This window comes from Ranitomeya variabilis, chromosome 1 (assembly GCF_051348905.1).
Source record: "Ranitomeya variabilis isolate aRanVar5 chromosome 1, aRanVar5.hap1, whole genome shotgun sequence".
In the NCBI taxonomy this organism is placed as follows: Eukaryota; Metazoa; Chordata; class Amphibia; order Anura; family Dendrobatidae; genus Ranitomeya; species Ranitomeya variabilis.
In genome coordinates this window covers 553,379,728-553,393,569 of record NC_135232.1, presented here as the reverse complement: position 1 = coordinate 553,393,569, position 13,842 = coordinate 553,379,728, and the positions used below count along the sequence as shown (strand labels likewise).

Here is a 13,842-nt window from a genome sequence, read left to right as displayed (position 1 = left end):
GCGCCGCTTCTGCGCACGCGCGGCCAAAGGAAGATGGCCGCGCCCACCGATCACCAATGCAATAACGAACACCGCGCTATTTTAAATCCCCTGGAAGAGGATTCCGGACTTTGGGCATGCGCACACCACTACGCCACCAACGGAAAACTACGCCAAATCTGGGTGAAGACACCACGCCCATGTGACCTGACCAGCCTGATTGACAGGCGAAAACGGAGACTTTGCAAAGTTATTTCGGCAACTTAGGTGGGTAATAAACGCATAACACACACACTAATGTAACGCCCACCTCTGCCCCTATTTAACGCTATTTTTATCCCATCTTCCAAAAACGTGGTGACAGGTTCCCTTTAAAATGGGCACTGTAGGTGTTTTCCTGGCCTCCACTCACTGCCGACTATGCTTCCCCATTGACTTGCATTGGGTTTCGTGTTTCGGTCGATCCCCGACTTTTAGCGATAATCGGCCGACTGCACTCGACTCGACTCTGGACAAAATCGGGTTTCCCAAAACCCTACTCGATCTTAAAAAAATGAAAGTCGCTCAACCCTAGTGGTCACATTTCGGTTATCTGGTAGTATTTCTGGGCGCTCTGGTCACATTTCGGGGCGCTCTGGTCATATTTCCGCCGCTCTGGTCACATTTCGGGGCGCTCTGATCACATTTTGTGGGATGTGGTCACATGTCATGGCACTCTGGTCACATTTCGGGGCGCTCTGGTCACATTTCAGGCGCTCTGGTCACAATTCAGGGCGTCTGTGGTGAAGCACTAGTGACGGGTGTGATTCGCGGGTGAGGTGCAGCTGTCGCCTCTGTGCGGTCGCGGTGACCCGCGGGTGATGTGGCGGGTGTAGGAGGCGCTGTGGGTCTGGCCTGTGCTGCCGCCCGCCTCCTCTCCCCGCTCAGGCTCTGATATGGACGGGATATGGCTGCTCTCCGGCGCCTGCATCGTCTTCACTCTCGCCATGTTCTCCAGCGGCCTGTGAGTGTCTCGGGTGGGGTCTCTGTGACGTGAGGGCGGCTGCCCCGTGTAGTGACGTGAGTGTCTCGGGTGGGAGTCTCTGTGACGTGGGGGCCCTCGGTCCCTCGCTAAAGCCTCTCTCCTCTCTCTCAGGTCGGACCTGCGGGTGATGATCACCAGGCGGACTGTGGACAACATCCAGTTCCTGCCGTTCCTGACTACAGCTGTGAAGTAGGTCGGGGTGGTGCTGAGTACGCCAATATTTACCGGTATTTGCCGAGTTTGTACCTATTAGTGCCTCCAACTGTGAGTCTAGGTCTGGAAGGGCAGGGGTTAAGCTGAGGACAGGATGGAGCCCGGGTCGGGCCGAGGCAGGTCCGAGGTCGGTTTGGAGCCCAGGTCGGACCTCAGCTAGTCTGGGGATGGGTTGGGCCGAGGCTAGTCCGAGGACGGTTTGGAGCCCGGGTCGGACTATGACTAATCTGGGGATGGGTTGGAGTCCGAGTCGGGCCGATGCTAGTCCGGAGACGGGGTGGGGCCCGGGTCGGGTCGGGTCGAGGCTGGTACGGGGACAGTGTGGAGCCTAGGTCGGGCCAAGGCTGGTATGGGGACAGCGTGGTTAGTCTGGGGACGGAGTGGAGCCTGGGTCGGGCAGAGGCTGGGACAGGGCCGAGGCTGGTACGGGGACAGGGTGGAGCCCAGATCGGGCCGAGGCTAGTCCGAGGACAGGGTGGAGCCCAGATTAAGCGGAAATTAGTTCGGGAACAGGGTTGAGGTCGGGCCGAGGTGGTATAGGGACAGGGTGGAGTCCGGGTCGGGCCGAGGCTAGTCCGAGGACAGAGTGGAGCTCAGGTCGGGCCGAGGCTAGTCCGAGGACAGAGTGCAGCTCAGGTCGGGCCGAGGCTAGTCCGAGGACAGGGTGGAGCCCAGATTAAGCGGAAATTAGTTCGGGAACAGGGTTGAGGTCGGGCCGAGGTGGTATAGGGACAGGGTGGAGTCCGGGTCGGGCCGAGGCTAGTCCGAGGACAGAGTGGAGCTCAGGTCGGGCCGAGGCTAGTCCGAGGACAGAGTGGAGCTCAGGTCGGGCCGAGGCTAGTCCGAGGACAGAGTAGAGCTCAGGTCGGGCCGAGGCTAGTCTGGGGACGGGTTGGAGCCCGGGTCGGGCCGAGAGTAGTCCGGAGACAGGGTGGAGCCCGGGTCATGTCAACGCTGATTCGGGGATGGGGTGGAGCCCAGGTCGGGCCAAGGATAGACTATAAAGAAGATAGAGGGAATGCTGCAAGACTGTTCTATGTTATAGATGGAGGGGTTGGGGTGATGATGGGATGAGTAGTGAGAGTGCTGAGAAAGTGTTTGTCTCTTGCAGTAATCTGGGCTGGTTGTATTATGGTCTCCTGAAGAAGGACTGGACCCTGATCACGGTGAACTCCATCGGGGCTTCGCTGCAATCGCTCTACATCGTAGCCTTCATTGTCTACACCACTGATAAGGTTCATGTCTGAGTATGAGCGGCAAGTGACTGTTATGAGGGCTCTGCTGCTCCTGGCTCTGCCTGACATGTCCTGATCTTGTGTTGCAGCGTTACCCCCTGTTTCAAGTGTTCTTGTCGCTGGGTGTCCTGATTTTGGCATACACATACTTCTACCTCTGGATTCCAGATGTGGACGCACGCCTTAACCAGTTGGGTCTGTTCTGCAGCGTCTTCACCATCAGCATGTACCTCTCCCCGATGGCAGACCTGGTACTCCTGCTGACAATTCATCACTAGCACTACAACTGGTAGTGTAGTAGTAATGTACGAGGCTGGAGTAGTAGAGCAGCAGTAATAATGTAGGAGGATGAGGTAACAGTAATGTACAAGGCTGGAGTAGTAGAGCAGCATTAGTAATGTACGAGGCTGGAGTAGTGGAGCAATAGTAGTAATGTAGGAGGATGGGGTAGTAGTAGTGTATGAGGCTGGAGTAGTAGAGTAGCAGTAATAATGTAGGAGGATAAGGTAGCAGTAATGTACGAGGCTGGAGTAGTGGAGCAATAGTAGTAATGTAGGAAGATGGGGTAGTAGTAATGTACGAGGCTGGCGTAGTGGAGCAATAGTAGTAATGTACGAGGCTGGAGTAGTGGAGCAATAGTAGTAATGTAGGAGGATGGGGTAGTAGTAGTGTACGAGGCTGGAGTAGTGGAGCAATAGTAGTAATGTAGGAGGATGGGGTAGTAGTAGTGTATGAGGCTGGAGTAGTAGAGTAGCAGTAATAATGTAGGAGGATAAGGTAGCAGTAATGTACGAGGCTGGAGTAGTGGAGCAATAGTAGTAATGTAGGAAGATGGGGTAGTAGTAATGTACGAGGCTGGCGTAGTGGAGCAATAGTAGTAATGTACGAGGCTGGAGTAGTGGAGCAATAGTAGTAATGTAGGAGGATGGGGTAGTAGTAGTGTACGAGGCTGGAGTAGTGGAGCAATAGTAGTAATGTAGGAGGATGGGGTAGTAGTAGTGTATGAGGCTGGAGTAGTAGAGTAGCAGTAATAATGTAGGAGGATAAGGTAGCAGTAATGTACGAGGCTGGAGTAGTGGAGCAATAGTAGTAATGTAGGAAGATGGGGTAGTAGTAATGTACGAGGCTGGCGTAGTGGAGCAATAGTAGTAATGTACGAGGCTGGAGTAGTGGAGCAATAGTAGTAATGTAGGAGGATGGGGTAGTAGTAGTGTACGAGGCTGGAGTAGTGGAGCAATAGTAGTAATGTACGAGGCTGGAGTAGTGGAGCAATAGTAGTAATGTAGGAGGCTGGGGTAGTAGTAATGTACGATTCTGGAGTAGTGGAGCAATAGTAGTAATGTAGGAAGATGGGGTAGTAGTAATGTACGAGACTGGAGTAGTGGAGCAATAGTAGTAATGTAGGAGGATGGGGTAGTAGTAATGTAGAAGCACAAGGCGGTGGAGCAGTAGTAGTAGTAATGTAGGAACACGTGGCGGTGGAGCAGTAGTAATGTAGGAACATGTGGCAGTGGAGCAGTAGTAATGTAGGAACATGTCGCGGTGGAGCAGTAGTAGTAATGTAAGGGGATGTAGCAGTCAGAAGTAGTAGTAATGTAGAAGGATGTGGCGATGTAGCAACACTAGTATTATATAGTATATGTAGTATAGCAGCACTAGTATTATACAGTCTATGTTCTGTAGCAGCACTATAGTATTATACAGTATGTGTTCTATAGCAGCACTAGAGTATTTATTATGTAGTATAGCAGCGATATAGTATTATACAGTCAATGTAGTATAGCAGCACTATAGTATTAAACAGTCTGTAGTATAGCAGCGCTATAGTATTATGCAGTCTATGTAGTATAGCAGCGCTATAGTATTGTTATACAGTCTATGAAGTATAGCAGCACTATAGTATTGTGTATTGTTATACAGTATATGTAGTATAGCAGCACTATAGTTTTGTACAGGCTATGTAGTATATATAGCAGCACTATAGTATTGTGTCCTGTTATACAGTATATGTAGTATAGCAGCACTATAGTATTATACAGGCTATGTAGTATAGCAGCACTATAGTATTGTGTATTGTTATACAGTATATGTAGTATAGCAGCACTATAGTATTGTTACAGTATATGTAGTTAGCAGCACTATAGTATTATGTATTATACAGTCTGTGTAGTATAGCAGCACTAGTATTGTGTATTATACAGTATATGTAGCAAAGCAGCACTAAAATATTATGTAGTATATAGCAGCACTATAGTATTGTGTATTGTTATACAGTATATGTAGTATAGCAGCACTATAGTAGTACTAAAAAAGGAAGTGGAAAGCACTGGCGCTCCTGATAGTTCATAGTGGGGGAACAAAAATTGCTGAATGTAGAGTGCTGCTGGTGATTGTGACAGGTTCTGTGTAGACCTGTAAAGTATATAAAATGAAAAAAAAGTGGTATTCACCTGCGCTGTCTACAAAAACGAACAATAAAATGAAAAATAGATGAATAAATGAATAAGAGAGCACTTACTTAATGAGTAATCATTGGTTATGCAGTGGATGTTGTAATAGGTCCTTAAAATACTACCAGAATCTTAGGGGAATGAGAAGAGAAGAAATAAAAAAAAGTGTAAATGTTTGTATTGGTGAATATAGTGAGACTAAATAGATTTATAAGATATACTCACTCAGATATTAAATGGAAATGTGCAATGAAGAGACGTGATCCCTGTGTATCTGCAATTGATGCGGGTATTGTGATGACCACGGTTGCTTAATCTTCAGAGGTTTATAGTAGTTGCCCCTGCTTAAATATATGTACAACCTTTATATAGGTATGGTTTTGAATAAATGCGGTCTAGTTTTCCCAGTACACAATAAACTTACTGCTGGTGGGAGTAGCGCAGGATTCCGTTAGGTTAAGGTACTAAGATGACCGTCAGGTGCTGGCTGACAAGGATTCCTGTGATTAGAATTGATTGCCCATATGTTTAGATGAGGAGAAATGCTCCCCTAGTATGTTGGAGCACTAATATGCCACAACTGCTATGTGCACATAAAATATGCTGTACTCACTGTGGTGCTGAGTGCGGAGGGAAGCGGTTCCAGAAAGTCTGAGCCACCGCTAGGTTTACCGCTATGGCAGAGCGGTGGGTTAAGGAGAGAGTGGCGGCAGAAGCCACGCGACCGCGAGACCTCGCGTGCCCCGGCCGGATGCAGCGCTGAGGTAGCGGTCGGAGAGGGTGGGCGGAGCTACTGGTGACGTCACCACGCTACGGGGCTACAGGTGTGCTAGTATAGCTAGTCAGCCAACCAACGCGTTTTAAGGGCTCTGGCCCTCTTCATCAGGGTTAATGCTGACCGCATGTGTTCCTGCTTCTTTTATAGCGCTATGCCCTCCCCTCCTATGTGTAATTGCTGCCAGTGCTGATTCAATTAGTGAATCGTATCATTAATTGGATGATTGTTTGTGCACCAACATAGAGAAAATTACCGCACACTCGATACTGGTGTAATGCAGAAAAAGGGTTAATGCCAATTTTATTCAAGAAAAAACAAAGTAATAGTTTGCCACATTGATAGAACAAAACCCGACGTTTTGACCCTCCCGGGCCTTATTCATGGGGTTACTCTAGTCCAATGATATACATGCATAAAGGTGGCAGTAGTGGAGGAGAAACAAACGATCCCTGTTTTAAAGGGCATAACCTTATAATGAGGCCAGTAAGGGCTGCTGTCCCAAAAAAATATGTAACTTATTTCAGAAGGGCCGTATCGTACATGGTGGGCCTGATGGGGGTCTCTTGTGAGGTCAGCGGCGCATCCCGCGCCTTGCTGTGTTGTCCTGGAAAGAGGCTTGCAGGAGGCTTGCTGTTTGTGCACCAATACAGAAAGTTGCTGATATGTAATTAGGTATTGAGCTGTGGAACTCAATTGAATTGTCTGTTGGTTAGGAATTAGGCTGCGTGCACACGATGCATATTTTATGTGCACATAGCAATTGTGGCATATTAGTGCTCCAACATACTAGGGGAGCATTTCTCCTCATCTCAACATATGAGCAATCAATTCTAATCACAGGAATCCTTGTCAGCCAGCACCTGACGGTCATCTTAGTACCTTAACCTAACGGAATCCTGCGCTACTCCCACCAGCAGTAAGTTTACTGTGTACTGGGAAAACTAGACCGCATTTATTTAAAACCATAACTATAAAGGTTGTATATATATTTAAGCAGGGGCAACTACTATAAACCTCTGAAGATTAAGCAACCGTGGTCATCACAATACCCGCATCAATTGCAGATACACAGGGATCACGTCTCTTCATTGCACATTTCCATTTAATATCTGAGTGAGTATATATTATAAATCTATTTAGTCTCACTATATTCACCAATACAAACATTTACACTTTTTTTATTTTCTTCGCTTCTCATTCCCCTAAGATTCTGGTAGTATTTTAAGGACCTATTACAACATCCACTGCATAACCAATGATTACTCATTAAGTAAGTGCTCTCTTATTTTTCATTTTATTGTTCGTTTTTGTAGACAGCGCAGGTGAATACCACTTTTTTTCAGCACTATAGTAATATTGTACAGGCTATGTAGTATAGCAGCACTATAGTATTGTGTATTGTTATACAGTATATGTAGTATAGCAGCACTATAGTATTGTGTATTGTTATACAGTATATGTAGTATAGCAGCACTATAGTATTGTGTATTGTTATACAGGCTATGTAGTATAGCAGCACTATAGTATTGTGTATAGTTATACAGGCTATGTAGTATAGCAGCACTATAGTATTGTGTATTGTTATACAGGCTATGTAGTATAGCAGCACTATAGTATTGTGTATTGTTATACAGTATATGTAGTATAGCAGCACTATAGTATTGTGTATTGTTATACAGGCTATGTAGTATAGCAGCACTATAGTATTGTGTATTGTTATACAGTATATGTAGTATAGCAGCACTATAGTATTGTGTATTGTTATACAGTATATGTAGTATAGCAGCACTATAGTATTGTGTATTGTTATACAGGCTATGTAGTATAGCAGCACTATAGTATTGTGTATAGTTATACAGGCTATGTAGTATAGCAGCACTATAGTATTGTGTATTGTTATACAGTATATGTAGTATAGCAGCACTATAGTATTGTGTATTGTTATACAGGCTATGTAGTATAGCAGCACTATAGTATTGTGTATTATACAGGCTATGTAGTATAGCAGCACTATAGTATTGTGTATTGTTATACAGTATATGTAGTATAGCAGCACTATAGTATTGTGTATTGTTATACAGGCTATGTAGTATAGCAGCACTATAGTATTGTGTATTGTTATACAGTATATGTAGTATAGCAGCACTATAGTATTATTATTATACAGGCTATGTAGTATAGCAGCACTATAGTATTGTGTATTGTTATACAGTATATGTAGTATAGCAGCACTATAGTATTGTGTATTATACAGGCTATGTAGTATAGCAGCACTATAGTATTGTGTATTGTTATACAGTATATGTAGTATAGCAGCACTATAGTATTGTGTATTGTTATACAGGCTATGTAGTATAGCAGCACTATAGTATTGTGTATTGTTATACAGTATATGTAGTATAGCAGCACTATAGTATTGTGTATAGTTATACAGGCTATGTAGTATAGCAGCACTATAGTATTGTGTATTGTTATACAGTATATGTAGTATAGCAGCACTATAGTATTAGTATTATACAGGCTATGTAGTATAGCAGCACTATAATATTGTGTATTGTTATACAGTATATGTAGTATAGCACCACTATAGTATTGTGTATTGTTATACAGTATATGTAGTATAGCAGCACTATAGTATTGTGTATTGTTATACAGTATATGTAGTATAGCAGCACTATAGTATTGTGTATTGTTATACAGTATATGTAGTATAGCAGCACTATAGTATTGTGTATTGTTATACAGTATATGTAGTATAGCAGCACTATAGTATTGTGTATTGTTATACAGGCTATGTAGTATAGCAGCACTATAGTATTGTGTATTGTTATACAGTATATGTAGTATAGCAGCACTATAGTATTGTGTATTGTTATACAGTATATGTAGTATAGCAGCACTATAGTATTATTATACAGGCTATGTAGTATAGCAGCACTATAGTATTGTGTATTGTTATACAGTATATGTAGTATAGCAGCACTATAGTATTATTATAATACAGGCTATGTAGTATAGCAGCACTATAATATTGTGTATTGTTATACAGTATATGTAGTATAGCTGCACTATAGTATTATTATTATACAGGCTATGTAGTATAGCAGCACTATAGTATTGTTATACAGTATATGTAGTATAGCAGCACTATAGTATTGTTATACAGTATATGTAGTATAGCAGCACTATAGTATTATTATTATACAGGCTATGTAGTATAGCAGCACTATAGTATTGTTATACAGTATATGTAGTATAGCAGCACTATAGTATTGTGTGTTGTTATACAATATATGTAGTATAGCAGCACTATAGTATTGTGTATTGTTATACAGTATATGTAGTATAGCAGCACTACAGTATTGTTATACAGTATATGTAGTATAGCAGCACTATAGTATTATTATTATACAGGCTATGTAGTATAGCAGCACTATAGTATTGTGTATTGTTATACAGTATATGTAGTATAGCAGCACTATAGTATTGTGTATTGTTATACAGTATATGTAGTATAGCAGCACTATAGTATTATTATACAGGCTATGTAGTATAGCAGCACTATAGTATTGTGTATTGTTATACAGTATATGTAGTATAGCAGCACTATAGTATTGTGTATTGTTATACAGTATATGTAGTATAGCAGCACTATAGTATTATACAGGCTATGTAGTATAGCAGCACTAAAGTATTGTGTATTGTTATACAGTATATGTAGTATAGCAGCACTATAGTATTGTGTATTGTTATACAGTATATGTAGTATAGCAGCACTATAGTATTATACAGGCTATGTAGTATAGCAGCACTATAGTATTATTATTATACAGGCTATGTAGTATAGCAGCACTATAGTATTGTGTATTGTTATACAGTATATGTAGTATAGCAGCACTATAGTATTGTGTATTGTTATACAGTATATGTAGTATAGCAGCACTATAGTATTATACAGGCTATGTAGTATAGCAGCACTGTAGTATTGTGTATTGTTATACAGTATATGTAGTATAGCAGCACTATAGTATTATTATTATACAGGCTATGTAGTATAGCAGCACTGTAGTATTGTTATACAGTATATGTAGTATAGCAGCACTATAGTATTATTATACAGGCTATGTAGTATAGCAGCACTATAGTATTGTGTATCGTTATACAGTATATGTAGTATAGCAGCACTATAGTATTATTATTATTGTACAGGTTATGTAGTATAGCAGCACTATAGTACTGTGTATTGTTATACAGTATATGTAGTATAGCAGCACTATAGTATTGTGTATTGTTATACAGTATATGTAGTATAGCAGCACTATAGTATTATTATACAGGCTATGTAGTATAGCAGCACTGTAGTATTGTGTATTGTTATACAGTATATGTAGTATAGCAGCACTATAGTATTATTATTATACAGGCTATGTAGTATAGCAGCACTGTAGTATTGTTATACAGTATATGTAGTATAGCAGCACTATAGTATTATTATACAGGCTATGTAGTATAGCAGCACTATAGTATTGTGTATCGTTATACAGTATATGTAGTATAGCAGCACTATAGTATTATTATTGTACAGGCTATGTAGTATAGCAGCACTATAGTACTGTGTATTGTTATACAGTATATGTAGTATAGCAGCACTATAGTATTGTGTATTGTTATACAGTATATGTAGTATAGCAGCACTATAGTATTATTATACAGGCTATGTAGTATAGCAGCACTGTAGTATTGTGTATTGTTATACAGTATATGTAGTATAGCAGCACTATAGTATTATTATTATACAGGCTATGTAGTATAGCAGCACTGTAGTATTGTTATACAGTATATGTAGTATAGCAGCACTATAGTATTATTATACAGGCTATGTAGTATAGCAGCACTATAGTATTGTGTATCGTTATACAGTATATGTAGTATAGCAGCACTATAGTATTATTATTGTACAGGTTATGTAGTATAGCAGCACTATAGTACTGTGTATTGTTATACAGTATATGTAGTATAGCAGCACTATAGTATTGTGTATTGTTATACAGTATATGTAGTATAGCAGCACTATAGTATTATTATACAGGCTATGTAGTATAGCAGCACTGTAGTATTGTGTATTGTTATACAGTATATGTAGTATAGCAGCACTATAGTATTATTATTATACAGGCTATGTAGTATAGCAGCACTGTAGTATTGTTATACAGTATATGTAGTATAGCAGCACTATAGTATTATTATACAGGCTATGTAGTATAGCAGCACTATAGTATTGTGTATTGTTATACAGTATATGTAGTATAGCAGCACTATAGTATTATTATACAGGCTATGTAGTATAGCAGCACTATAGTATTGTGTATTGTTATACAGTATATGTAGTATAGCAACACTATAGTATTATTATTATACAGGCTATGTAGTATAGCAGCACTATAGTATTGTGTATTGTTATACAGTATATGTAGTATAGCAGCACTATAGTATTGTGTATTGTTATACAGTATATGTAGTATAGCAGCACTATAGTATTGTGTATTGTTATACAGTATATGTAGTATAGCAGCACTATAGTATTGTGTATTGTTATACAGTATATGTAGTATAGCAGCACTATAGTATTATTATACAGGCTATGTAGTATAGCAGCACTATAGTATTGTGTATTGTTATACAGTATATGTAGTATAGCAGCACTATAGTATTGTGTATTGTTATACAGTATATGTAGTATAGCAGCACTATAGTATTATTATACAGGCTATGTAGTATAGCAGCACTAAAGTATTGTGTATTGTTATACAGTATATGTAGTATAGCAGCACTATAGTATTATTATTATACAGGCTATGTAGTATAGCAGCACTATAGTATTGTGTATCGTTATACAGTATATGTAGTATAGCAGCACTATAGTATTATTATTATACAGGCTATGTAGTATAGCAGCACTGTAGTATTGTTATACAGTATATGTAGTATAGCAGCACTATAGTATTATTATACAGGCTATGTAGTATAGCAGCACTATAGTATTGTGTATCGTTATACAGTATATGTAGTATAGCAGCACTATAGTATTATTATTGTACAGGTTATGTAGTATAGCAGCACTATAGTACTGTGTATTGTTATACAGTATATGTAGTATAGCAGCACTATAGTATTGTGTATTGTTATACAGTATATGTAGTATAGCAGCACTATAGTATTATTATACAGGCTATGTAGTATAGCAGCACTGTAGTATTGTGTATTGTTATACAGTATATGTAGTATAGCAGCACTATAGTATTATTATTATACAGGCTATGTAGTATAGCAGCACTGTAGTATTGTTATACAGTATATGTAGTATAGCAGCACTATAGTATTATTATACAGGCTATGTAGTATAGCAGCACTATAGTATTGTGTATCGTTATACAGTATATGTAGTATAGCAGCACTATAGTATTATTATTGTACAGGCTATGTAGTATAGCAGCACTATAGTATTGTGTATTGTTATACAGTATATGTAGTATAGCAGCACTATAGTATTATTATTATACAGGCTATGTAGTATAGCAGCACTGTAGTATTGTTATACAGTATATGTAGTATAGCAGCACTATAGTATTATTATACAGGCTATGTAGTATAGCAGCACTATAGTATTGTGTATCGTTATACAGTATATGTAGTATAGCAGCACTATAGTATTATTATTGTACAGGCTATGTACTATAGCAGCACTATAGTATTGTGTATTGTTATACAGTATATGTAGTATAGCAGCACTATAGTATTATTATACAGGCTATGTAGTATAGCAGCACTGTAGTATTGTGTATTGTTATACAGTATATGTAGTATAGCAGCACTATAGTATTATTATTATACAGGCTATGTAGTATAGCAGCACTGTAGTATTGTTATACAGTATATGTAGTATAGCAGCACTATAGTATTGTGTATCGTTATACAGTATATGTAGTATAGCAGCACTATAGTATTATTATTGTACAGGCTATGTAGTATAGCAGCACTATAGTACTGTGTATTGTTATACAGTATATGTAGTATAGCAGCACTATAGTATTGTGTATTGTTATACAGTATATGTAGTATAGCAGCACTATAGTATTATTATTATACAGGCTATGTAGTATAGCAGCACTATAGTATTGTGTATTGTTATACAGTATATGTAGTATAGTGTTTTATGTGAGCCGCTTTTGGTGGTAACGCTCGGTCTCTTCCACAGGCTCAGATCATTAGGAGTAAATCCACCAAGTGCCTGTCGTTCCCTCTGACAGTCACCACGCTGCTGACATCCACATCCTGGGTGCTGTACGGCCTGCAGCGCAGGGACCCCTACATCATGGTGAGTTGGCCTGCTTGTCCTGACCCAGCACACCGTGGGTCGCCGCTCAACTCCACCTGTCTGTTTACAGGTCCCCAACTTCCCTGGGATTGTGACGAGCATCCTGCGCCTTTGGCTGTTCAGGAAATACCCGCAGGCACAAGCATTGTACCGCCCCCTGCAGGCCTGAGCTGTGCTGCCTCATACGTGCCTTCTGGGGAGAGGAGCCGTCTGCACTAAATCATGTACTTCTAATTGTCTATGGGATGGTCGAGATATATAGAAGACTCCGGGTCTGGAGGCTGCGGTGCCAGCACACGATGGGGGCAAATACATGTGGGCGCCTCCCTTACACACCGCGCCATGTGACCAGTGACCCATCCTTGTGATTGGAGGGGTTAACTTCTCACTGCAGCAATCAAGGGTCACCTGTCTACAAGGTGGTTATCCTCACTGTAGCAAAACTCAACCAGCAATATGACCAGGGGAAGCAGTGCGCAGCACACACACAGTTTACATGTTGGGTCACATGACCCATGTTACGCTGGGGGCGGGGCCTATCTGTGATTCCAAGGTGCCTGATTCACCTTTAGAATAAATTCTATTTTACACTATCTCCAGAGTCATCAGGTGTCAGCACCCAACAAGGGAAGAGGGACGGAGGGGCAGAGACCGGGTGGGGGGGGGGGAGATGAGTAAAGGGGACCGAGGGGAGGTCGCCTGGCGAAGGAGATGAAGGAGCCCAGGAAGGTAGGGAGGGGGGATGGGTGCTGGGAATGAGAAGTGTGTGCTCAGAGGGACTGCAGCTG

The 13,842-nt window shown here is 41.0% G+C and overlaps 1 protein-coding gene across 3 annotated transcripts; it reads left to right on the top strand.

Annotated features, from left to right (window-relative positions):
* Positions 1-754: 754 nt before the first annotated feature.
* On the top strand, positions 755-13,647 carry SLC50A1 (solute carrier family 50 member 1). 3 transcript variants are annotated; one of them, XM_077255967.1, is made up of 6 exons: positions 755-982; positions 1,115-1,192; positions 2,328-2,451; positions 2,541-2,702; positions 12,935-13,054; positions 13,125-13,647. In XM_077255967.1, the coding sequence occupies exons 1-6, from the start codon at positions 915-917 to the stop codon at positions 13,221-13,223; spliced, it is 651 nt and encodes a 216-aa protein (XP_077112082.1). In that variant the 5' UTR covers positions 755-914; the 3' UTR covers positions 13,224-13,647. The 3 variants fall into 3 exon arrangements, with proteins under 3 accessions (XP_077112082.1, XP_077112075.1, XP_077112088.1); XM_077255960.1 differs by having other exon boundaries at positions 836-982; positions 1,115-1,230; XM_077255973.1 differs by having other exon boundaries at positions 901-1,038.
* The last annotated feature ends 195 nt before the right edge of the window (positions 13,648-13,842 follow it).